Source organism: Emydura macquarii, unplaced genomic scaffold, assembly GCF_026122565.2.
Source record: "Emydura macquarii macquarii isolate MOO-44397 ecotype Brisbane River unplaced genomic scaffold, CSIRO-AGI_Emac_v2 contig_719, whole genome shotgun sequence".
NCBI classification, from domain to species: domain Eukaryota; kingdom Metazoa; phylum Chordata; order Testudines; family Chelidae; genus Emydura; species Emydura macquarii.
The window spans coordinates 18257230-18283172 of record NW_027130856.1 but is presented as its reverse complement, the minus strand read 5'-3'; the positions used below and the strand labels follow the sequence as shown (position 1 = coordinate 18283172).

The window sequence follows — 25943 nt, the reverse complement described above, 5'->3', positions numbered from 1 at the left end:
CCATATCATGTCCTTGGGCTGTGCAAGCAGCTATGAGATTGAAGATAAAATGGGACAGTGCACAAAGAAGTTAATGAGTTGGAATGGAAGTATCGGTAAATTAAACAGCAATTCTGCAGTTTTAAAATGTTATTTTCCTATACAGTAGAAGTGGATTTGGCTACTGGTGGGTGTGTAGCTTCCCCCCATACTTCTACAAGCTCCACTGCTCATATAGTAATCAACCAGAAAATGAATCTGTTACCTTCAACTCGAGGAACAGTGTTTGAGGGTTTTTTTCCTGCTAGTTTCATAAACTCAATATCACCCCTGAATGGATCTGAATCATCCTTTAAGCTGCTTAAAGCAGTCCACAGAAGTATCGTATCTGGTAAGAATACATATTGCTGCTAATCTCCGATTAGCTGGGATGGTGAATCCTGACATCCCAACACCTCAGTGTGTAATATCCATTGTCACAGGAATGAAACAGGACCTTCTCCTGCAACCTTTTCCACAGGCCTGCCCTTGCCACTCCACTAGTGATTCCAACCTAGAAGCCATTCATGTCTGTAGTATGGTTGGCGGTCCCTCCCCATCAGTCTTGGAGGGAGGCCACACCTCCTCACTACCCTGCTTCGGGGCTGGGGGATCAGTCTCCGAGCTATAAATAGTTCAAAGGCCCCAGGCGGGGCAGCAAACAGTTCAAAGGCCACCAGGGTGGTCAGGGAAGGGGGAGGGGGACGCAGGCCCACCTGACTCCACTGCGTCCCAGCCCAGGTCCCTAGCTGTGGCCGAGGGGTAGGCCACAGGGTCCGCGGGGTATGCCACGGGGTCAGCGGGGCCCCAACCACAACACGCTGAGTCACCATCCGGCTCTCCAGTCCCTGGAGCGTGTGGCTCCTCCCCTGGGCTACTTCCTTCCCCCTGTCCCTCGGGTACCTGGTGTCCTGCTGTCAAGTCGGCCTCGTTGGGGTAGGTGCCCAGGGGCAGGTTGTAGAACCCCTCGATCTCGTCAGGGGGTGGCAGGTCAGGCAGCTCTTCGGGGCTGTTCACGGGGGGCAGTTCCTCCAGGTCCGGCCGTCAGGGCCCACGCCTCACCATCGTCCTCTTGCAATTCCAAGGGCAGCTCCTCTAGGTCTGGCCCCGGTAGGGCCACGTCCTCTGCATCTGTGTCAGGCAGCTCCTTCAGGTCCTCGCCCTTCAAGATCACCGAGTCCGACAGGGTGGGTGGATCCGGGGGTACTGCTGGGCCCCAGGTCTCACGCTGCTCCTTCGCCAGCACCCGGATGCCGGCCCTGGTCCGCTTCCCCGAGTACCCAGTCTGGTCAGCTCACCTGGGTACCAGGCCGCAGGCAGAGCTCGAGGGCCAGGAGGGACATCCTTTCCCTCCAGGAGCTGGCTGCTGACTGAGCTCCTGGGCCTCTCTTTTGTACTTCCTGTCCCGCCCCCTCACTTCCAGGCTGGCAGACAGGCAGTCTCTGGCTCCGCCCCCACAGGCCCGGCCTGTTGCTCCCCGTCAGTCTTGGAGGGAGGCCACACCTCCTCACTACAATATCCCTCTATCGTTCTCATCTCTGAGCCTTTTTCCACCTCTCCCCTCATGCCTGGAACACTCTTTCCATTCCACTTCCTCCAGGTCTGGTCCTGCTCAAATCAGTGACAAAATTCTCATTGAATTCAATGGTGCAGGGCTCAGGCCTCAAGCCACCACCGTCTCATTCAAATGCTGCCTAAAATCTGACTTCTTTTGCGCTTTCCACAAGAAGTGATTTAATAATTATTTTTTAAAATCCAAACTAGCTCTTTTCTCTGGATTTCCCAATGCAACGTTATTTTTCTGTGTCTGTCTTTTAAGGCCCTGTCCTGCAACCATTTTATTCACTCCCAAGGCACATAAGCAGGTTGGATTCAGAGGGATGATTCATAGATGTAGGATTGTTCATAAGCCAAAGTGTTTGTGGAATTGGGGATTTAAGCCCCAATCTTGAAAAGACAAATATGCGTAACTTTCCATGCTGAGAGAAGTTTCCAGTGAGTTTGGTGTAATTGTTCCCAGTGGCTAAAGTTAAGCATGTCTTTAACTCTATGAAGGACTAGGGATTTGGATTGTAAGTTCTTTGGGCAGAGACCATCTTCATTATGTGTCTTGTACGACCCCAACTGCACTGTCAGAACGTAATAAATAATTAAATAAATCTTAATTTGACTGAAAAACTGTACAAAGAACAATCTGATTTATTCTGCATTAGATTTTGTAACTGAAGTTGCATTCTCAGTTCTCGGTAGTGAATTACATGATGCTAACTCCCTACTTTAAAAAAAAAAAAACCCTTGTGGTTCTTCTACTTATTAATTAGCTGGATTAATCTATAATGTGTCTTTGTCAAGATTCATCCATCTAATGTACTTATATGGGTCCCATTACTGGAGCATGTAAGCACCACACAATGTTTTAGGTATTTATGCTCTCCACCCTCCTTTGTGGTATGGCAGTGCTATTATCCCCACTTTACAGATGGGGAACTGAGGCACAGAAAGAAGTAGTAACTTGACCAAGGTCACAAAGGAAATGTCTCCAGAGCCCCAGGCTACTACTCCAACCCTTGGACTAGCCTTTAGAAGAAGATTCCCTCCCTAATATGTAGAACCACTGAGAAAATTAAACCATGTTTGAATCTGTAAGTGAGCATGACATGCTTCTTCATATAACAGTTGATGGGGAATGACTGTTCTGAGTTGTAGTAGCTCAATCCCACGGACTGCAGCAGGAAGCAATTCTGCACTGGCAATGAGATAGAAATTGGTAATGAAAACATCTCATCTCTAAATAGCCTGAAATCAGCCAAAAAGGGCTGGCCGAAGTTACACCAAGTTTTTCTCTTCTGCGTTTTGTATTGTTTCAGTAGTATGAATACAAAGGTAATCACTTCTCATCCACAAAGAAACATGAGTGCAGGAGATAAGGGGATCATTTTTCTCCTCTCTAATGGTTCCCCTCCCAATTAACGTTCAGAGAGTTTAAGGCCAAACCAGACCATTGTGATCCTCTAGTCTGATCTCCTGCATAACACAGTCATCGGACGTCACCCAGTGATTTCTGCATCAAACCCATGACTACCATTTGAGCTATAATATATTTTGTAGAAAGACATAAAGTCTTGATTGAAGTTAATATACTGGACTGGCATGTATTGTGTTGTGCCAACGCATCAGCAGCAGCTGCAGCATGTGAACAGCTGCGCATAGGCAGCACACAGGTGTGCTTTCTGGTAGCTTGCCTGCATCCGCTGCTACTGGTTCCATTAGGATGGCAGCGGGACTGACACCATGCTGTTCTCAAGGTGTCTTTTTGATGGATGGAACCTCAGCAATGACACTGAAAGGTGCTGCAACAGTCAAAGAGGTGGGTACAATGGTCTGGATTTCAGATTTTCCTCCATGGACAAGTCTTCTCTCATATTCGGGGTTCTTTTAAATTTAGCTCAGTGTATGCTAGTTGTAAATGGTCAGGGCCCTAGCCTGGGACCTGGGAAACCCAGGTTAAATGCCCTGTTTCATCACAGACATCCTGTGTGACCTTGGGAAAATCACTTCATTATTTTGAGTCCCATCTATAAAATCGAGATAATAGCATTGCCCTACCTCGCCGGGGTCTTGTGAGGATAAATGCACTAGAGATTTTCAGGTGCACAGATACTACTGTAATGGGGGGTTATAGAGGTACCCAGGACAGATAGCTTTAACTCTGATTTTCCTGCCTTCTTAATGGCCTTTGTCTTATTAGCTACAGTGGTCTTGTAAGGATTTTTATCTTCATATATACCCTCAATTTTAACTTCACCTTAATAAAATTGTCTGGGATTAAATAAAGGGATGATTTAGTTGGGGTTGGTCCTGCTTTGAGCAGGGGGTTGGACTAGATGACCTCCTGAGGTCCCTTCCAACCCTAATATTCTATGATTCTATGAACCATATTCTACCCCACTTCTGTGAACAGAATGTCCATTAACATCAGTGGAGTTTTCTGCAGAGACCGAGAGTAAAGCATCACCTGTAGTTTATTTTTACTTACATGTGCATGCAGCAGTGAGGATATTTTTATTGAATCTCAATGATCACTAATACTCCAAAATGGTAATTTGGTTCTGTCACAAATCCTAGTCGAGTGCCTCCTTGTGGTCATTCACTAACCTGCTGTGAGGGAAATCCAAGCCTCTGGATCCCTGGGTCATCTAAGCCTCTCTCAGTCTCAGCAAGCTGCTGCACTGTTCTCTCCCTTGGTCTCTGGTACATTTCTTGGCACCAATCCTCAGTCTATCCCTTCACAGAAATGGAGCCCCACAGCCCACCTGCCTTAGGCCCCCAGGACCAATGCTGACCCCCAGGATACCCAGTTGCTTAAACACACACTCTCAGAATCCCACTGAAAGGTTTGAGCCTATGTTACAGTTTAGCTCTTTCAGGAGGCACTTAGTAGATGTGAGGTATATAACACACGCATAGCCGCGGTGCAACTAGAGTGCAGTCTCCTTTGACTGATGGTTCACATCTACAACTGGTCAATTCAGAGTGTAGTCTGACACTGAGCTCTCTCTTTGTGATGGCCAGGAGTAATGCCTTCTATCATCTCTGCTTGGCTAGAGGACGCCATCCCATCCTGGCAGGTGATGACTTGGCCTCAGTTATTAACATATATCACCTCCTGGCTGGACTACAACAATGTGATATACCTGGGCATGAAGCCTTCAACACTTAGGAAACTACGTAGTTCAGAATGCTGCAGTGCATCTCCTCAGCAACACAAGCTACTGTGAACACGTCAAACCCGTCCTGCATGCTCTGGCTTCCCACAGAATGTCAAATCAAGTTTCTTTGACCTTGCCTTCTCTAACTGGGACATTTAACACAAACCACCCCCCACCCCCCAAAAAAAAACCTCTAACAAAGTGGGACACTCCACATGATTCTCCCTCTTGAGAGAGGTAGAAAGAACAAACAACATGTGACAGATGTGTAGCCACATTCAGGGGCATGCACAAAGGAGGGCAAGCAGGTGCAAGCAGGTGTCCCTGCAGCGTGGGGAGGGAGGAAGTAGCAGGGCAGCTAGCTGCCGGCTGAGCTCCTCTCCCCTCATCTCTACAGCTGCAGCCTGCTGCTTCTCCTTCCCTGCTGCTGGAGGCCCACATGTTGCCTCTGCCTCCACCCCCTGACTCACCTCAGTGCGTGGTCTTCACAGCAGGCAGCAGTGCTGGGACTCCAGCAGCAGGGCAGGGGAACCAGCAGGCTGCAGTGGTAGAGGTGGGCGGACAAGGAGCTCAGCTGGCAGCTGGCTGCCCTGCTGTTTCCTCCCTCCCTGGGCTGCAGGAACACAGAGAGTGCCGTTGCCAGGGGGAGCTGCTATCTTCTCGCTCCTGGGTGTCCCCACCCGAGGTGTCCTGAGAAATCTACAGGGTGGAGGGGGTGTCGCAAGAACCTTTCATTTATGCGTTTTTAATGTGCCCCTCCAAAAGGTATTCAAATGTAAATTCCTGCACACACCCAATGCCACACTGCTTAATGGAGTGCTGGAAGACACCTAGATACGACAGTGATGAGCTTGGTAAGAAAAGTCTGCATAGACTCGAATAGATTCTTTGCACCAAAGTCTAACACATTTACTCCTTTACTTAATCATATAAAGCACAAGACACTATTAGAAAACAACAAACATCCTAACTGCAATGCCCCTCACTAGCTCACCCTTCTCTTTGGGAATCCTTGGAGGGACCATCTGTGTTCAGGAAAGCAGGCAGGATCCTGTGCCTCAGGAGGCTTCTACCTGGTGGATTGCTTCTTCATCAGGGAGACTTTTTCCCAGCTTCTGTGACTTCGTTTCTCCTCTCCAGTTGTAGGGTGACCAGCTAGCAAGTGTGAAACATCGGGATAGGGGTTGGGGGGTAATAGGCGCCTATATAAGAAAAAGTCCCAAATATTGGGACTGTCTTTATAAAATCAGGACATCTGGTCACCCTACCCCAGTGCTTCCTCTTCCTGTGTGGTGCTCCTTGTCTCCTTATTCCTGCCTTTCTCCCTCCCTTCAGCCAGAGGAATAAGTGTCTTCTTACTACTGAGCAAATCCACTTAGCATAACCATTGTGGGCAAAGTATTGTGGTTAAAAGTTAAGTACCTCCCCATTGTCCTGAGTCTGGAGTGCACCTGCTGCATGTCCTCTCAGCACTGGTGAATCCACATACAGATAGACCTTCCATGACAGTAATTTCATGATACAATTTCATAAAATCTTTCTGCCCTACCACCCCCACACACATGATACAGTTCTGCGGTGACCTGGAATCCTACTTTCGCCATCTCCGACTCAAGGAATATTTCCACCACACCACTGAACAACACAATAATCCACAGGTACCTTCCTACCAACGCTACAAGAAGAATTCTGCATGGACTCCTCCTGATGGTCGAAACAACAGGCTAGACTTTTACATAGAGTGTTTCCACGACGTGCACAAACTGAGATTGTAGACAAGCAACATCGCTTGCCCCAGAACCTCAGCCATGCAAAACGCAACGCCATCCACAGCCTTAATAACAACCCTGACATTATAATCAAAGAGGCTGACAAAGGAGGTGCTGTACTCCTCATGAATAGGTTGGATTACGAACAGGAGGCTGCCGGACAACTCTCCAACACCACATTCTCCAAGCCACTACTGCCCAATCCCACTGAGGAATACCAAAAGAAACTACAACATCTACTTAAGAAACTCCCTAAAGAAACACAGGAACAAATCTACACAGACACCCCCTGAGCTCCGACCAGGGTTATTCTATCTACTACCCAAGATCCACAGATCCGGGAATCCTGGACGCCCCATCATCTCAGGCATTGGCACTCTCACAGCAGGACTGTCAGGATATGTGGACTCTCTCCTCAGGCCTTATGCCACCAGCACTCCTAGCTATCTTCGTGATACCACTGACTTCCTGAGAAAACTACAGTCCATCGGTGATCTTCCAGAAAACACCATCCTAGCCACTATGGATGTAGAAACTCTCTACACCAACATCCACCCCACCATCTACCTCAGCCTGGACCAGTCCACACAAGAAATCCACTTCCTGGACACTACAATACAAATAAGGGATGGTCACATTAATACCACTCTATACTGAAAACCAACTGACTGCAATACATACCTTCATGCCTCCAGCTTCCACCCTGGACACATTACACAATCTATTGTCTACAGCCAAGCCCTAAGATACAACCGGATTTGCTCTGATCCCTCAGACAGAGACAAACACCTACAGGATCTCCATAAAACATTCTTAAAACTACAGTACCCACTTGGGGAGGTGAAGAAACAAATTGACAGAACCAGACGGGTACCCAGTAGTCACCTACTACAGAACAGACCCAACAAAGAAAACAACAGAACACCACTGGCCATCACCTACAATCCCCAGATAAAATCTCTCCAACACATCATTAAGGATCTACAACCTATCCTAGAAGATGATCCCTCACTCGCTCAAGACGTAGGAGGCAGGCCTATCCTTGCTTACAGACAACCCCCCAACCTGAAGCAAATACTCACCAGCAACCGTACACCATACAAAAAGAACACTAACCCAGGAACTATCCCTGCAACAAACCCCATTGCCAACTCTGCCCGCACATTGACTCTAGTGACATCATCACAGGTCCTAACCACATCAGCCACACCATCAGGAGCTCATTCACCTGCACATCTAATAATGTAATATATGCCATCATGTGCCAGCAATGCCCCTCTGCCATGTACATTGACCAAACTGGATTGTCACTACGCAAAAGAATAAATGGACACAAATCAGACATAAAAAATGGTAACATCCATAAGCCAGTAGGAGAGCACTTCAATCTCCCAGGACACTGTATAGCTGACTTGAAAGTTGGCATTCTTCAACAAAAAAACTTCAAAAACAGACTTCAGCGAGAAATTGCAGAGCTGGAACTCGTATGCAAACTTGACACAATCAGATTGGGTCTACATAGGGACTTGGAATGGTTATCTCATTACAAGAAGTAATTGTCAGTGTTCACACATTCTCACCTTCTAATCAATGGTTGTGAATAGGCCTCATCTAACCTAACTGCACTGACTTTGTTAGCATTTGCCCTCCCCATTGTTATGTTTCTTACCCTTGGATGTATATATATATATACCTCTTATCAGTGATTTCCATTTCATGCATCTGACGAAGTGGGTTGCAGCCCACGAAAGCTTATGCCTGCAGAAATCTGTTAGCCTTTAAGGTGCTCCAGGATTCTCGTTTTTTATAATATCATCTGGAATTCATACGATGTACAGACAGCCCCCAATTCTGCACATTCTGTCATTTCAGTTTTCTGTAAGGTGACTTGTGTTGTAAAACGTCAAGCCAAGTTGACAGCCCTGGCTGAAGTCCTCTATTCACAGTTCATTAGCAGCATCTTAAGCTTCCCAACACTGTCCTGGCAACATGAGAGTCACTCTTAAGGTATGTCAGCACTGCAATCAGGGGGTGTGTGTGTGATTGCAGCACAGGAACACTTACCCAAGCTAGCTTTAATCTAGCTAGCTCAGCTTCTAATAACAGCAAAGCCACAGCACTGCAGGGCTTCAGCATGGCCTGTATAAACCTGCCCAGGATCCTGGATACTTGGGTGGCTAGCCTGGACCAAAGTCCACACTGCCATAGCTTCACTGCTATCGGTACCTCTGACACACTGCACCCCTATGTACACCCGTATGGTGTGATTGTGTATCATTCATGTTCACTCTTATAGTGTAATTGTGTATTGTTCAATGCATGGTGTGTCATGTAAGGGGTTTTTGGAATGCTCAGGACATGCTGGATGTTATTGTTATGGCTGTAGGTTTGTTGCAGTGTCATATGTATAGGTATGAAGCTCTGCTATGTAATAGTCCCAAATATGTGCCTCTTGGCTCGAGGCAGATCTAGGCAAACACTAAAAGCAGGGAGGTAGTTCACGCCTCACTAAGGCATGCATAAAACAACCCAGCTCTTCCAGGAACAATGGACTAGCCTAAGCTAAGGGGATGTTCATTGACTCAAGTGGAGGAAGCCATGCCGGACATTGTCTGTCACCTGACCCCAGAGGAGGCGAAGGAACACGTTAAAAGCAGAGATGTTTTGCAATCTGGAGCTCTCTCTTCCACTTCTATGTACTAAACAACACCAAGCAACTGAAGCACTGTCCATAAGGGGAGGGCCTGGCTGAAGGAGATCAGCCAGCCTGTGGTGAGCGTTAGCTGACTTTGTAAGGTTATTGAAAGGGTTAAGCTTAGTTTAGAATGTGATTTGCTTTTATTTCCTCCTGATCCGATCTGACTTATTTTCCTCTGATTTATAATCATTTAAAATCTTTCTGTACTTTATAAACTTATGTGTTTGTTTTATCTAAAGCTGTGCATTTGGTTTAAGGTGTGTCAGAGACTCCATTTGAAGTGACGTAGCTGGTGCATATCAATTTCTTTGATAAACTGATGAACATGTGAGCTTGCAGAGTCCAGTGGGCGGCACTGAATACTGCAAAACGGCAGGTCCTAGGGTTGCATCTGGGACTGGGGATAGTGGCTGGGGTCCTATCATTGCATAATCCCATGAGTAGCTGGCTAGAGGCAATCACTCACTGAGTCGGGGGGGGGAGGGGTGGGGGCAACTTGCTTGCTGGTGGCTGTGTGTGAGCTGCCCAGGAGTGGGGGTTCACAACAGTATCGTACCATGGGGGGGCAGGGCCCGACACCCCCTCCAGTGCCCGCCATCCCCTGAATATCGTGAAGGGCCAGCCCGGCACCCCCCCCAGCTGTGGCCTGAGGCTGTCCCATCCAAGCTGGCGCTGGGCTGCAGGGCTGGAGCGGCAGATAAGTGCGGGGTGCCAGGCCGGCCCTTCACGATGGATAGGGGGTGCAGGAGGCTGAGGGGTGGCTGCTCTTGCTCCCGCACCCTCCCCCAGGCTGGGGGGATGAGGCCGCCCCTGTCTAAGCTGGCACCAGGCTGGAGCAGCAGAGGTGGGTGCCGCGTGGTGGGTAAACATGGGGGGAGGCAGCAGAGCCAATCCTGCATTTGTGCCCCCCCCCAAGACCCCATGCTCCTCCCACAAGTGCAGACTCCCTCCCTCCCCAGGGCAGCTGGGAAATGGCGCCGGTACCCCTCCTGCCTTATGCGCCTGGGGGGGGGGGGGGGGGAGAGAACATGAGGTGGGGCAGTGCTAATGTAGGCTTGGCCCCCAGGAGCCAGAGACCCATTGTTCACACAGCAAAGCATCTAGTGTTTCTAACCTATGAGTAAAGCTAAGATTTTGTCATGGATATTTTTAGTAAAAGTCATGGGCAGGTTGCAGGCAATAAACAAAAATTCAAGGAAGCCTGCAGCCTGTCTGTCAGGGAAGTGTGGGGGGCTGAAGTCCAAGCCCTGCCATGGGGGGACTGAAACCTGAGCCATGCCGTGTGTGTGGGGAGGGGAGAGTGGATGCTTACACCCCGGAGCCCTGCTGCCGGGGCAGGGGAGAGGCTGACTGCCTGAGCTCCACCGACCGAGCCCCACCATCCAGGGCTGAAGTTGCAGAGATCATGAAAAATCACGGAATCTGTGACCTCTGTGACCAACTTGTAGCCTTAGCTATGAGCATTCCTAATTAAGCATTGATATGAATGCTGTAGTTGTGTGACATCACAAGTACAACAGTCACCCTATCCCATATGCACTATTTTGGGTTTCGCTATGTTGGATTGCACGATCTTACAAGTGTTTAATGCATTGCTGCCTTTTTATTCTTGCAGCCAATCCATTCTATTAATGTGACCCCAAGAGAGAGAGATGTAATTAACAGACATGTCTTTCCATTCAATCAACGGTTCACATTCACGTACAAACTGATCCTTCCTTAATATCCACCATTATTCTTCATAGTCTGAAAAACAGCAGAGAAGTGGATTCAGTACAGAACATATTCAGTTTTCTTTTTACACTATTTTTAAATGAGGGAAGATACAAATACTAGGCCAGTCCTCAGCAGTGACAAACCCTCCATTCAGCAGAGCTCAGGAGAATGGGGGCAAATATGATTACAATCTACCTCTGGACTTTCCGCGTGCTGGAGCTGGTGGGGCTGGTTCAACCCCTGATGCCAATGAGAGCAGCTTGAGGGTTGTTCCATCTTCTGGGAACTGCCTCCTCACATCAGCACTTCAGCCATTCCCCCTTCACCACAGTCATGTCCTTGATATGTCCCCTGTGGCAGAGGGTTGAGGGAGGCCAGAAGGAGATGGCTAGCTATGCTATCTTTATACCAGCAAGGGATTCTCCCACACTGGGGGTATTCCCAGCTGGCTGGATTCACCAGGCTTCCAGCTGTAGCTGAAGCAGGGCAAAGGATCTGATAATTCACAATAAGGTAGACAGAGAAGACAGTACCCCATGACTGCAACTTGCACTTTCTACTACAATCTAGAAGACAACCTTCCAAATATACAGAGTTCAGGTTAGTCATGTGCACTTTCCAACTAAAGGGTGAGTTACTTCAAATTAACCCATTGGGTTTTATTCTATCTCCAGTTGACTCTGTTTAGTGTAGTGCAGGTAAAACTTATTTTAACCCTTTGAAAGCTGGCTCCCCAGGACCTATTTTGACTAGGTGAGAGATGCATTGCAGAGACAGCCAACTCATGGAATAAATGGTTGCCCTGTTTTAATTCCTAAGGGTTTAGAACAGTGGTTCTCAAACTTTCCAGACTACTGTACCGCTTTCAGCAGTGTGATTTGACTGGGGACCGACGAGCTGGGCAGCAGCTCTGCAGAAAAGGACCTGGGGGTAACGGTGGATAAAAAGCTGGATATGAGTCAGCAGTGTGCCCTGGTTGGCAAGAAGGCCAATGGCATATTGGGCTGCATTAGGAGGGGCATTGCTAGCAGGTCACGGGAAGTGATTATTCCCCTCTATTCGGCATTGGTGAGGCCGCATTTAGAATATTGTGTCCAGTTTTGGGCCCCCCAATACAAAAAGGATGTGGACAAGTTGGAGAGAGTCCAGCGGAGGGCAACAAAAATGATTAGGGGGCTGGAGCACAGGACTTATGAGGAGAGGCTGAGGGAACTGGGCTTGTTTAGTCTGCAAAAGAGAAGAGTGAGGGGGATTTGATAGCGGCCTTTAACTACCTGAAAGGGGGTTCTAGGGAGGATGGGGCTAGGCTGTTCTCGGTGGTGGCAGATGACAGAACAAGGAGCAACGGTCTCAAGTTGCAGGGAGGGAGGTCTAGGTTGGACATTAAGAAAAAGTTTTTTACTAGGAGGGTGGTGAAGCACTGGAATGGGTTACCTAGGGAGGTGGTGGAATCTCCATCCTTAGAGGTTTTTAAGCTGCGGCTTGACAAAGCCCTGGTTGGGATGATATAGCAGAGGTTAGTCCTGCTTTGAGCAGGGGGTTGGACTAGATGACCTCCTGAGGTCCCTTCCAACTCTAATATTCTATGATTCTATGATTCTATGATTTGCCTTGCGTACCTCCAAGTTTCACCTCACTTAAAAACTACTTGCTTATAAAAATCAGACATAAAAATACAAGTGTCACAGTACACTATTACTTTCTCATTTTTATCATATAATTCTAAAATAAATCAATTGGAATATAAATATTTACTTACATTTCAGTGTATAGTATATACAGCAGTATAAAGAAGTCAATATCTGTATGAAATTTTTAGTTTGTACTGACTTTGCTAGTTCTTTTTATGTAGCCTGTTGTAAAACTAGGCAAATATCTATAAGAATTGATGTACTCTCTGGAAGACCGCTGCATACCTCCAGGAGTACACACCACTGATTTAGAACATCCATCTACATCCAGTCTACAACTGTATCGCCCCAGACTGGATTAGAAGATACAAAAGTAGACTGCATGGATTCCTGCTGAACATGAGCTAAAGACCTCATCCCACATATTATAACCAACCGTTACAACCGTGCTTGTTATAATCGCCTGGGATGGCTGCTGTATGTGTGCTCAAAGCATTGTACAGGTGTCAGTCTCAAAAATGTACTGGGAAATTCACAGATTTTAAGACAAAAAAGAAGAAGTATGATCAGCTAATCTGACCTCCTGAATGACAGGCCATAGAATTGCACCAGTGGTTTGTTGCAGTGTCTTTTTGCCTTGTGTGGGTACAGCCTAACTGATCAGATTTCATGCCTACATCCAAGCAAGATTTGATTCTTGCCAGTGTTGTATTTAAGTGTTGTGTTGTAGTTCAAGCCTAGTATTTCCAGACAGTGACTGCACTCATTTTCCTTCATTAGAATTATTTGAATGTACCAAAAATAAGGCCAAAGCATTTTGGATTTTGAACTTTCAAAGTTTCTTAATTCTGCCCTTAATGTAATAAGTTAATGGACTGGGTCAAACTTTCCTCTGATATAACTCCATTAATAGCATGGAAGTACTTTCAGGATAAATGTAAACCATTACTTTGGAAGCACTTACGTTGTAGAGCCAGCTGATGTAAGCAGATACCCGTGTGAAGACTGTAGGCTTCTGATAGGTGTTGCAGTAGGGGACAATCCCAAAACTAACAATCCCATGGATTTGCCAGAGACCATCCCTGTAGCACTGTAAAGGGCCCCCTGAATCGCCCTGTAATCAGAGTGGGAAGCAGTGACACACAGTTAGGTGCACCCAAGCAGTTTAGAAAATGGGCTGAAAAAGTGGTAACAGCTGATTAACTGATGGATGAATTAATGGGCCCAACACTCTGATGTGCTGAGGACCTTTTGAGAGATACTGAGTACTCCCAATACCTGTTGAAATCAATGGGAGCAAAGAGTGCTCAGCACCTCCCAGAAGGTACATGACACATTGCAGAATCAGGCCTATAACTATTTGTTCTCTGAACACACACACACACACACACACACACACACACAGCAAGATAACTCTTTCTGACCCCTCCCATTCAACAGAATTGATGTTTAAGGCACTTATCCAATGCCTATTGAAGTCCATGAAAAGACACCTACTGAGTTCAATCCAAAGACTAGGCTCTAAATGAATCAGAACACTCCTCAGGTATTTGATCCCTGCAGAAAGCTTCAGCTTCTAGCAGCTCCGTATTCAACCAGGAATGTTCTAATTCTTCCCATGCTGGGACAAATTCCAGGTCACTGAAAGTGACAGCCAGTGTATTTAAAGAGATAGCAGCACAAGAGGGGCTATAATTAAAATAATAGAAGTGAAAGAAAAACAGACTATAAGCTCCTGCTGGATCTTAAAGGCCTGGGTTTATTCAGGTTCCTTTTTAATGCATACTGAATATATAGTCAAAACAAAACGTATAGTCCCTTGTTTATAGGGTTGTGCACCATTTCCACAGGGAAGCTAATAGATTTGGAGATGATTTCTATTTCACAGCATTTGCAGGGAGAATTATTTGCCTTGATTGTTCGGTCCAGCTGACCCAGGGTTTTACACCACCTTTTTGTTCCCCCATAACTGGGGCCAGCCAGGGGCTCACAGTACCCATATGGGAGGAGTGAGCGGGGCAGGGGAGGAGTAGGAAACATAGGGGCAAGGCCAGGGGCATGTGGCCACATAGAGTTAGGATGGAAAGGTAACACCTCCAGAAGCTGTATTACTTCTCTGCAGCTCTGCTCCTCTGCAGTGAGGAAGTCCCTTTATGAGGGTTATTGGGGGCTGTCAAAGCCTTTACTGCATAGCTGCAATGGAGGCACGGGGCCCTGGCCTACCACTGATTCCCAGGATCTGATCAAAGGAATGTGCTGGTGAGAGGGCAAACCTTGCCCACCCTGAGAACAGTTGGGAAGAAAAGTGTGCAGTGAGAACCTTGGAGCTTTCCTCTCCTTTATCCCCTTCCCATGGGTTCTCTCGTGGGAGGGGGCAATTAGGAACAATAATAATTAAGAGGATGATGCTCACGAAGAAGCAGTTAGCTTGTCAGGACGGTTTGAACTCCTGAGATGCCACAAGCATTGGAAGGAGTGTGTTGTAAGTCATTCACAATTCCGATAGTAGTAGGGTTGTATAGGAAAGAAAGAGTTAAGGGGAAAAAGATAAAGGATTGAGAAATCCCAGAAAATATGGCACTTACACTGCACCCTGCCCTCACGCCATCTCCACCAGCACACACCATATTCTCCTTTGCTTGTGAGCCCCACCAGTCATTCTCAGAGCAGATGGCATGGTCAACTACTGGGAGCATCGCTTCTTGAAGTCTAGCAGGAATGCTGCCACCAACTAAAGGAGAAAGGACAATATTCTGCTCAAAGAGCCACTATCATTAAAAAATAAAGGCCCACCTCTGCCACCCTTATTCATGTTCAGTAGTACCTTACTATGCATGACTAGTTCCATTGGGATCAGCCGGACTACTCACTGAGTAAAGTACGACTCAGTGTAACCATAGCAGGATTGGGTCCAGAATGAGGGTAATATCCCCTGCTGCTCACTCCTGGCCTCTCCTCCCTGTGTCTAGTCAGTCAGATCTGCTGAGTTTAGTGATTAAAATAAGTTTTTACCACTTAAATCATGATAGCTGGCCATGGTCAACCCTAGGGCGGATCTCAGGATGAACCACTATCACTGACATGTTAAACACAGCAGGGCTTGTCCACACAGTGCGCTAAACAGTGTTTAACTTCATGCTAGTAAGAAATGTTTGAGCTTGGAAAATGCATCGTGTGATAACAAGAGCTTATCATAGCATTCGCCCCTGCAGAGAGCTGTTAGAAGACCCATGAACCACGTACGTTCTACGTAAGCTGTCGAAGTAGGGCTTAAAGATATCATATAGCAACAGGTTTTATTTACAAAAAGAGCTGTGCTGGGTCTCTGATCTGTGGCAATCTTTTTGGAATGAGGAGCAACTTTTTTTCCACTTACCACTAGTCAGTCCCCATCCAGTAACATAACATGGATAATTATTAGGCAAAATGTCTCCTTCAGGCGGAAGATTTCCTATCTCAACAAAGCCATTACCATAGGCAGGCTCAGAGAGATGCAGCAAGGCAATGTCATTTCTGAAATAGGACACAGATATGAGCCCTTCGGCTGCCACAAGACAAAATTCTTGAGTTAGTCATGTTCAAATCCTGCACACCCTTGCTCCCTTTTTATTTACGTATCTAGGTACTTATATAGCCTCCATTGCCATAGCATTTGAGACCTCATAAACAGTAATAAATGTATCTTTAAAATGCCCCTGTGAGGTAGGGAAGTGTTACTAACCCCATTTTACAGATGGGGAACTGAAGGAGCAGAGGGATTAAGTAACTTGCTCATGTCATACAGGGAGTCTACAGATCAGAAACTGAACCCAGATATTCTGAGTCCCAGTCCTCTGCTTTCCAGAAGGCCATCCTTAATCTCAGTAGGTGATGGCTAGAATATGGACATTATATTTGCAGGATTGGCCCATAAGTAAGGAATCAGTATTCATTCCTGTGCCAAGGTCGTATTCAAAATAAATTACCCATTCCCAAGGTCGGTGGGGTCCCAGTCTTCATGAATAAATATTCTGTCCACACCAACAAAATATTCAGTGCCATCCAACTCAAAGAGATTGTGCTCACCCAGAGCCACTCGGTAATTTACTTCTATTGGCCTAAAAATGAATTGAAAAATAATTACCATAAATCAGCTCCCTGGCACCACACTGGTGGCTTTGTATGATAGCTTTTGCAGCAGTAAGATCTTTCTCTGTTCTAGTAATTTCTACAGTACTTTCCACCTGAGGATCTTCAAAGTGCTTTAACAGACACATCTGTGAGCTAGGGAAGTACTATCTGCATTTTACTATTTGGGAAACAGCAGCTGCTGTATCTGGCTTCCTTGTTCAGCTGCTCATAAGCTTTTCAAACCAGAATCTGGAATTGTTCATCATGTTCCATCTATAATTAAAGTTTTATATATATGTATACACACACACACACACACACACACACACATATATATATATATACATATATATATGTAAGTATCCATAAAATTCCTTATATATATTCTGTATATATAGATATATAATTATGGAACATATATATGGAATGTTAAGTTATGGATATTTCATTTAAGGATACATTTGCTAAGGGCATCTGCAGCTAAAGATGCGTTTCTTCTTACTATTATAGTGTATTATTTATTTGCTGTCAAAAATGTGTGAGGAGCTTTGGGGATCATATAAAAAGACATGACATGCAGAGGGGGGGAAGGCAGGGTTTCCATCCTCACTCTGTCTCTTTATGCAGGTTTATGCATATTTAAATTTATTTTAAATAGTTACATGTATGCACATTTATATGCATTTACGTAAATCTGCGATCAGCTGGCTGTTGCTTCCAGGACGTTGGCAAAAATGGGTAAATACGGATGAGTATTATAATATTTACCGTAGGTCAATAAACTAACTGTGAGTTAGTCACACTTGCTTGTCTCACAAAGAGTGAACACACTGAGAGCTGCGAGTGTTTAAATGGCCCAGCACCAGTCTAGAGTGAGAAGCAGAATTGGGATTTGTGGCAAGAGTTAGAAGTCTCTTATTTCTACTTACATTTGGAGACAGTGGGCAGCAGTCATGACCCAGTTGGTACTAATAAGGGTGCCACCGCAGATATGATCAAAATATTCAGGATAATATGCATCAGCCATTTGAAGAGACACCTGTATCAAATAACAAAATATTGAACATCAGCGTTCTATTCCGGACTCTGTAGCAGTTTACAAGTGCTATTTTGGTCAGTTACACGCTCCGCTTAGCAGTGCAACGGCTGTGGTTTGCAAGCACACGGAGGAGACTTGCTATAGTTCAGAATGACTGAGCACACGCATGCACACACAGGAGCTTGCTTTCTATGTCTGCTGCCCTAATCCAGTGGCAGGAAGCAAATCTGTCTCCAAGGCTTTGTCTGGAGCAGGAAGAAAAGGTCCTTTTTAGAACTGAGTTGATCAATCAAGATGGCTTAACTCAATTGTTGACTTACCACTAATGTAGACCCAGTTTAACACCTTTAGGAGCCAACTTGACTGAAAGAAATACTTTACCTCAGTGGTTCCCAACCCGTGGTCCGGGGGCCAAAAGTGGCCCGCAGAGTCTTTCAAAGTGGCCCACCACTCCCCTCCCGCTGGCTGCAGAAGGGAGCCGCTGCTTAAGGACCCAGGTGCAGCTTGTTGCCACCGGGCTACGAGACCGGGGCAGGCTCCTTCTTGCAGCCAAGGGATTGGTCACTGAAGATCAGCGCTCCCCTTCCCCAACTCCAGCAGAGAGCAAAGCGCTTTGCCTGGATCCCTAGGTGCTGGGGTCCTTGCTGGAGCCAGAGGGAGGGGAGCACTGATCTCTCGTCCCCCTGACTGCAGAAGGGAGCCACTGCCTAGGGACCCAGGTGGAGTGTACAGGGCTACAAGATATGTGTGGTCCCCCTGCTGCAGCCAGGGGGATGGGAGATCAACGAGGAGGCCTGCTGAATTCCTTCTGTCTAGCTGCAGTGGGAGGGGAGGGGGATTACTGGTGGAAACTGGTGGCCCTTCAGGGTTGTAAAAATGATATCTGTGGCTTTCGAGGCAAAAAGGTTGGAAACTACTGTTTTACCTAGTCTAAAAGCAAGGCCTGAGTTAGGGTTCAGATTATGAAAGCAATACAACACCACCATTAACTCTTTAGCATCCGAACACTTGACACTAATGTGCTACAGAAAGTCACTCCTTCAGGATTCATATGCAGGTGAAACGTTTGGATGTGGAACAGCTTTATCATTAATGTATGTGGAATTCATATGCTTGTGCGTAATTATCAGATGTGAATGGGTTGGAGAAATGTTATTTCGTATGAAAGGTCAAAGAAAAATGACATATGGGAGGACAACAGCTACCATGTGGTGATTGGAATGGGTAATCCCTCACCTGGCTCTGCAGAGAATCGTCCATGACTTAAACCACTTTGTGTCTTATTTTGCCCAGGTGTAAAATCAGGCTATTACCTAGATACAGACACCCTTAGTCTAAAGTTGTTGTGTCTAAACTTGCAAAAAAAATTTTGTTATATTAAAGGTCAAGTAACTAAGGTCCAGAGTGCAAAAATATCATAAGATATTATGTAGAACATGTACGAAGTAGCTTAAATAAGGGAATCATCAATAACTTGAGTACAGTTTCCATTTAAAATTCATCAATTTATTTAATATTTATATTAGAATAGTATCTTGGGTGAAATCATAAGCAATAACAGCATTTAATAAGTGCTTATATCTTGCTTTATATTTTCCTAGTATTTTTAAGGGAAATTATTTGTCCTGACTTTACTCTACAATAGGGTTTCTTTTTCTGTAAATATACTTCTCAAACGTAGAATAATTGTAAATGTAGTATAAATGCCTATGTTGAACACTCTCTAACCATTTAAAATTCCCGGTTTGTATTTTTATTTAAAAGGGGACTGAAAATCATTGCTTGCTGACACTTTTAATTGTTCCTAATTTTGTTATTGTTACTGTGGCAGTGTATCATGCTATGGGAATTTTTTGCCTATACAGTGCATTAAAAATTTCGTGTTGTGGTTTTATGGTACGATTAAGTATTATCTGAGACATTTGAATATGAGATATCAGTGGTAGCAACCTAATAATTTAAAATGCTAGCCACATTTGTACATCACGCCTATTATTCTTAAGCAACGTATATTCAGACTATCTTCTTCAAGACTTAGCCTCACTGTGCCAAAAGTTCTATTTCAGCTTATTTCTGTGATGATATTCTAAAATGGCTAGTTATGTTAGTTACTGAATTAAGATAATAGACATAAGGTAGTTGTAAACAGATTTCAGTATGTCCACACAGTGGTTTGTACTCATTTAACTAAATCGATTTAAAAACAGATTGTAGTTAGACTAATGCAACCTCTGCATGTAGACAAAGATTGGGAGTCACAGCCTTTTACTGAACATAAATGTTTGTTAAATGGAAATTAAGTTTGTTAAAATGCATATACATTCTGAAAAAGTAACTTTAAAAATGGCATCAAAAGATTCCATGCTTATTGCCTCTCAGGGGTTTCCATATTAAATAACATAGTTTACAAATAATAAGATTTTTTTTCTAAATGCTGGGCCTAGGAACACAAGTGAGATCTTAAAGTCATGATGGTTTTCAATGATTAATAGATTCCAAGTCCAGAAGGGATCATTGTGATCATCTAGTCTGACCTCCTGTATAACACAGGCCAATAATACTTCCTGAAAATAATTCCTAGAGCAGATCTTTTAGGAAAACATCCATTATTGAAATAAAAATGGTCAGTGATGAAGAATCCACCACAACACTTGTAAATTGTTCTAATGGTTAATTACCCTCCTTGTAAACAATCTACACCTTATTTCCAGTCTGAATCTGTCTAGCTTTAACTTCCAGCTATTGGATCATGTTATACCTTTCTCTACTAGACTGAAGAGTCCATTATTAAATATTTGTTCCCCATGTAGATACTTTTAGACTGTAATTGAATCACCCCTTAACCTTCTCTTTCTTAAGATAAATATATTGAGCTCTTAGAGTCTATCACTGTAAAGCGTGTTTTAATCCTTTAATCATTCTTGTGGCTCCTCTCTGAATTCTCTCCCAGTTTACCAACATCTTTCTTGAATTGCAGCCATGTCCACACTAGGAAACAAAGGTCCCTTTTAACATGTATTAGAATCCTAATGTAGACAACACAGTAATAGTTTTAACATGTGTTAGTTGATTGAGGTAAATTAGTGGAGCCTACGGTTTACCTCCACAACTAACACATGTTAAAACTATAACTTGCCTTGTTTATTCTTGGATTTTAACACATGTTAACTAACATCTTTTCCCTAGTAAAGACAAAGCCCGAGAGTAATAAAAGATGCTGGAACTCATCTAAAAATTCTGATGACCCAAAATTCCAGAATAATATCCAGCTAACTCTTCCATAGATTTATTAACTCTCTGGTGCTAATAGGAGTTAAAAAAAATAGCAAAAATGTATTTTTGACAATGAAGCAAGAAGAAATGACTTACGAGACATACAAGAAGCAGACGTCAGTAAGGAGGTACCATTTTTAAGATACTCACTCTTCTGATCAGAATAATAATTTAAAAAAGAACTATAAGAAAAAAATCCTCTCCTAGGAAAATGCACCCTAGTCAAAGCAAATCTCTATTAGTTTAGTCTTATTATGGGATTTTGGAGATACTGTTTTTCTAAAGTGTTGGTATCAAACTACCCCAAGCAAAGAAGATCCTTGATGGTGCAGTCAAGGGATACTTTGTGAATCCCAGCTTCTGTTTCTTATTAATGTGCTGGATTGAGAGGTTTAAATAAAGTTGTATGTTTGCCTTGACTAGCATGAGAGAAAATTCATCCATATCTGATATTCCATATTTCTGATTTGCTGTCATGTTCTCAGGCCTTTTTTTTTTTTTTTTTTTTTTTACTAAGCAGAAGATTTCAAATAAAAATTTTACCTGCCATTTCCAGCTGTTTCGCTGGGCCTCCTGTCCTCCAATTATTCGCTCTGTTAACATATCATTGTGAACCACATAGCTCGGAGGGCTTCCAGAAATTGCCCCTAGTAAGAAATTAATGCAGTTTGTCATAAGGATCCTTAACTGGGGTTAGTCAGTTTGGTTTAACGTCAGCTACAAACCTGTGCTGCACAAGGCAACCAATTAGGCAATACTGAGGGTTCAGATAACTTTTTCAGTTATGAAAGAACAGACGGTTACTAACCTTCTGTAACTGCTTATGTTTATGTAAATGGCAATTCTTGCTGATTCAATATATAAAGTTGGAGACTGGCAGCTGAATAAATTTTGTGCCTAAAGAGGTCTAGTTTCTTTGCCTCCTTATTCTTAGGGGTTGAGCTTGATTGCCCTGGTCTATCGCTCTCATTCGCTGCTGACACTACCAGTGATCCCGGGGATGAGTGGGAGTGGAGATACTCAAAGTCTTTAGCGGACACATAGTATTTTTTCTCCGCCCGTTTGGATGTTGGGGGCAGTGAGGAGGGGTTCTGCCATAGGGCCTTCACCAACTTGATGACCCGTTCATGGATAGTGAGGGCCACTTTAGTTGGTGCTGCCGCTGCCAGGAAGTTGAATAGCGAATCAGCGGCTCTTTTAGCTCCTCCACCTCCAAGCCCAGATTGGCTGTAGCTTGTTTGATGAGCTGTTTGTGGGCGCTAAAATCTTCCTGGGGAACTGTGCTGGAAGGTCCCGCTACGGCCTCATCAGGTGATGAGGATGAGGATGCTGATAGGGAAGGAGTAGGTAACTGTTTCCCCACCACCAGGGTCTCTTCCTCTGGGTGGGTAACCAGCGTTTCCTCTGCCTGACTCAGATCCTCATCAGAATTTGCGGGTGGCCTAGACACTGTCACAGAACATCTTTCTGAGGTCCCAGAGATGGATCGATGCTGGGAACCCGGAACCAGTGGAAATCCCCATGGGTTCCAGAAATGCCAAGGTCCAGTCGATTGAGTTGGTGGCCAAGAGCCCAGTGGTAGGGCGGCGGAAACCCAGCAGGCATGGCTGGGTACTCATGGCCCCTGTGAAAGGGACCTTCATCCCCCTCTGACTCCAAAACAAAGAACCAAGGCAACGCCAATCTTGCCTCTGGTTTCTTAGGGCACCGAGCACGGTGCTCCAGTGCCAGGGAGTGGCACTGAGATTCTGGTGATCGGTGCCGCGATTCCCTGGGCTGTCAGCGTGCCGGCAAACACCACTTCAAGTCCAGGGATCAGTGTTCTGTACTAGGCTTCTGGCGATCAGTACTGGAGGTCCGGTGAACGGTGCCTGGGGTCTGGTCTGCGGCTGTTGTGCGATGGTGACTGAGGTTCCGGCAATTGTGAGGCATTGGTAGGGGGTGCCACAGAGATGGTGAGTGGTGCTGCAATACTGGAGATCCGAGTGGGACCCTCATCATGAACTTGCCCATTGGACTTGCTCTTGGCCGATTGGCCTGGCACGCGGGTCTGTTGTCCCGAGGGGTAGGCGGTAACGGAAGCACCAGTAAGCCCGTTGCTGCCTGGAAGGCCTCAAGGGTTGGAAGGCACTGTCAAGTGCTAAGGGCCTCTGCCACTACCAGGTGTAGGAGGCGGGTCCTGGAGTGAGTTGGGAGCTCCATGGAGTGAGGCTACAGCTGCCCTGAGTTCCAGAGGAGACGAGCAGCCCAGCACAGGTCTCGACTTGTTCCCTGCTCCCGATTTGCTCTGCTCAGGCGGGAAGTGCCCTCTTTCGGTGTGCGAAGTCTTCGTATGCTGTTTCTTCAGCAGCAGGGATGGCAATCAGTGCTGTGATGAACTTGGTACCGGGGGGGGGGGCGCTTCAGATCAACGCTGATGTACTAGCCGCTGAGTCTGAGAGGCTGGGCTTGGATACTGGCCTAAGGGCCGATTCCATCAGGAGCACTCTCAACCTGATGTCATGGTCCTTCTTCATGCTGTGTCTAAAGTTCCTGCAGATCCTGCACTTGCCCCGGATATGAGCTTTACCCAGACTCTAAAGGCAGCCCTGGTAAGAATCATTAATGGGCATAGATTTTTTACAGGTTGCACATGGCTTGAAGCCCACGGACCGGGGCATGCCCCATCCCCTTAGCTACCCCATGAGCAGAGAACACTTAATCCCTAGAACTACTAACTATTACTATGAAAACACTCATTTGATTTATTAAAACTATATGCAGAAATGCAAGACAGAAAAAATCCCACTTCAGTGCTTGCCGAGACAAGGACATTCCAGCACCATCATAGGTGGTAAGAAGGAACTGAGAGGGTGGGGGACTGGCAGTGCCCTATATACCGGTATGTGTGCATACTGCTGCAGAGGGCACTAGAGCCGACTGAGGGAAAAATCTCCAGCACCGATGCATATGGCGTGCACACACATCTCGCATGGAACGGACATGAGCAAGCACTCGAAAAAGAAACTGTGGTTAAAACACTTTGGAATGTGAGAGCAGGAAGTTTTTCTTTCAGGTTTATATTGATCTTTACATGGTGACTTTAAAAAAAGGAAACTTTCTTACTGCACCATGCAGACCTTTCCATCCCAGCTCCTCAAAACACACAAGCACATAAAGGAATTAAAAATAGTAAATGGTTTTATTTTGGATCCTTTTAAAGGAAATGTCTGGACTACCCAGTAGTAGGTTCAAGATCTATTCTATGAATTTGCAATTATTTTTATTAAAATGCTGGAGCCCCATTCTACATTAGAATTTTGAATGATGGAAAATTTTAGGAAAACAATCCTCGTTTAAACAGCCTTAGAAGTGCTGACCTCTTTATGGAATGTTAAACAATCTCTCTTTTACCAATGGCTGCTGAAGATCTCATTGCACTTTCTGGAATGAGCAGGGCATGTTTCTAGTGTCCTGAATAATCCCTCCTTCAATAAAACCTGATCTTGAATATCCAAGATTACCTGTGAACTGAGCTCTTGAGCTGTTCAGCAGCACAACCACTACAGTGCTGATGCTTCACTCGGTATTTAAAAAACTCTTTGTGAGATAACTTACATACAAAAGGCACAGCCTAAAACCAAATTCTATGTTCTTCCACATGAACTCACACATTGTCAATGATTCATGCTGGAATATGAATGTGAATATGATGAGATTTCTCACACACTGAAAGTGCTTTAGTGTGGTATATCCCACTTGAATTCAATTCTATCATATATACACACACCAACAAATACAGAGACACCCATGCAAGAGACCTAGTTTGATTCCCAGTCTCTCTCTCCCCCCCCCCCCACTCCTCTGCACTGTAGTGCTACAGTAGCAACATACTCATCGCTTGTGGTGAAAGACTCCCTTTGCTTAAAATCAGATTTTCTGGTAGATAATCAATCTGACAGATTCTCAGGGGATCCTTGTCTAGCCCAGCTCAGTTAAAAGGAGGTAACACTGATGGTACAGTTGTAAATTGTGGAGAAACAACAGAGATGCCCTAGGCTCCAGCAGTTATTCAGGAAAACCACCCACCTGCCCTCTCCCAACTCAAATCCTCTAATTATAACTTACCCAGGCAACTAAGAAGGATCAAATAACGAGTCATTTTTTAAAATGCAATGACAACACTTTCCCAGTGAAATGTTTTATACTGAGCCATTTGATAAGCAGCTCTGTTTGAACTAGCTATTAATATTATTTATCTGTACTTTCTCATGATAACCCACTAGGCTGACCAGTAACAGTCTATGTACAGGGAAAACAATGATGACCTGTTAGTGACACAGCACAAGGTTACATAAACACTTCCACACCTGCACAATTCCCATGGAGAGAAAAAAATTGAATGTACATTTAGTGGATATTCAAGTTATGAGCACAGAGGAAAAACTGCCAACTTGTGCTAAACATTCCAGCACTGCATAATTTTAAATATTAATGCCCTACCTGAATATATCACATTTAATCCCAAAGTACTTTGCAAATTAGCAGCCAAATTCTCCCCCCAGCTACACCAATGCAATACCAATTAAACCAATGGGCTTACATTGATGTAAATGAGAGAACTTGGCCTTTCATTGATAATGGCATTTCACCCACTATTGACATGCAGGGTGAATCATAACAATTGTATTACAGCATACAGGAAAAACAACTTTTTATGACAGGAAGTGAAGAACATAGGAATCGCCATAATGGGTCACTCCTGAAGTCCATCTCATCTCATAACCTATCTCTGACAGTGGACAGCACCTGATGTTTCAAAGGAAGAAGAAGAAACCCCATAATGGAATAACCTACTCACAGGGAAGTTTCTTTCTGATTCCAGTTAGTGGTGTTTTGTGCCTTGGAGCATGATGATTTATATCCCTTATAAGTTATTTTACACCATGTAATGTAGCTGTGGATGTTCTCATAGAAGAATACTATTTCCATTAGAAACTG

The 25943-nt window shown here is 44.9% G+C and overlaps 1 protein-coding gene across 1 annotated transcript; it reads right to left on the bottom strand.

The window, feature by feature from the left end:
• Nucleotides 1–10842: 10842 nt before the first annotated feature.
• LOC137149322 (elastase-1-like) lies at nucleotides 10843–25104 on the bottom strand. The gene is made up of 8 exons (XM_067542808.1): nucleotides 25071–25104; nucleotides 21507–21610; nucleotides 17581–17690; nucleotides 16507–16638; nucleotides 15918–16054; nucleotides 15127–15272; nucleotides 13506–13655; nucleotides 10843–10940 (listed from the first exon to the last, which is right to left on the bottom strand). Exons 1-8 carry the CDS (start codon nucleotides 25102–25104, stop codon nucleotides 10914–10916), a joined length of 840 nt encoding a protein of 279 aa, XP_067398909.1. The 3' UTR covers nucleotides 10843–10913.
• Nucleotides 25105–25943: the final 839 nt, after the last annotated feature.

Excerpts from the sequence above, each read along its gene's own strand:
- LOC137149322 (XM_067542808.1), bottom strand. The coding sequence starts at position 25,104 with ATGACTCGTTATTTGATCCTTCTTAGTTGCCTGG. Across the intron at positions 21,611-25,070 it reads GATCCTTCTTAGTTGCCTGG|GGGCAATTTCTGGAAGCCCT; the intron begins GTAAGTTATAAT and ends ATTTCTTACTAG. Across the intron at positions 16,055-16,506 it reads CCCACCGACCTTGGGAATGG|AAATGACATTGCCTTGCTGC; the intron begins GTAATTTATTTT and ends GTCCTATTTCAG.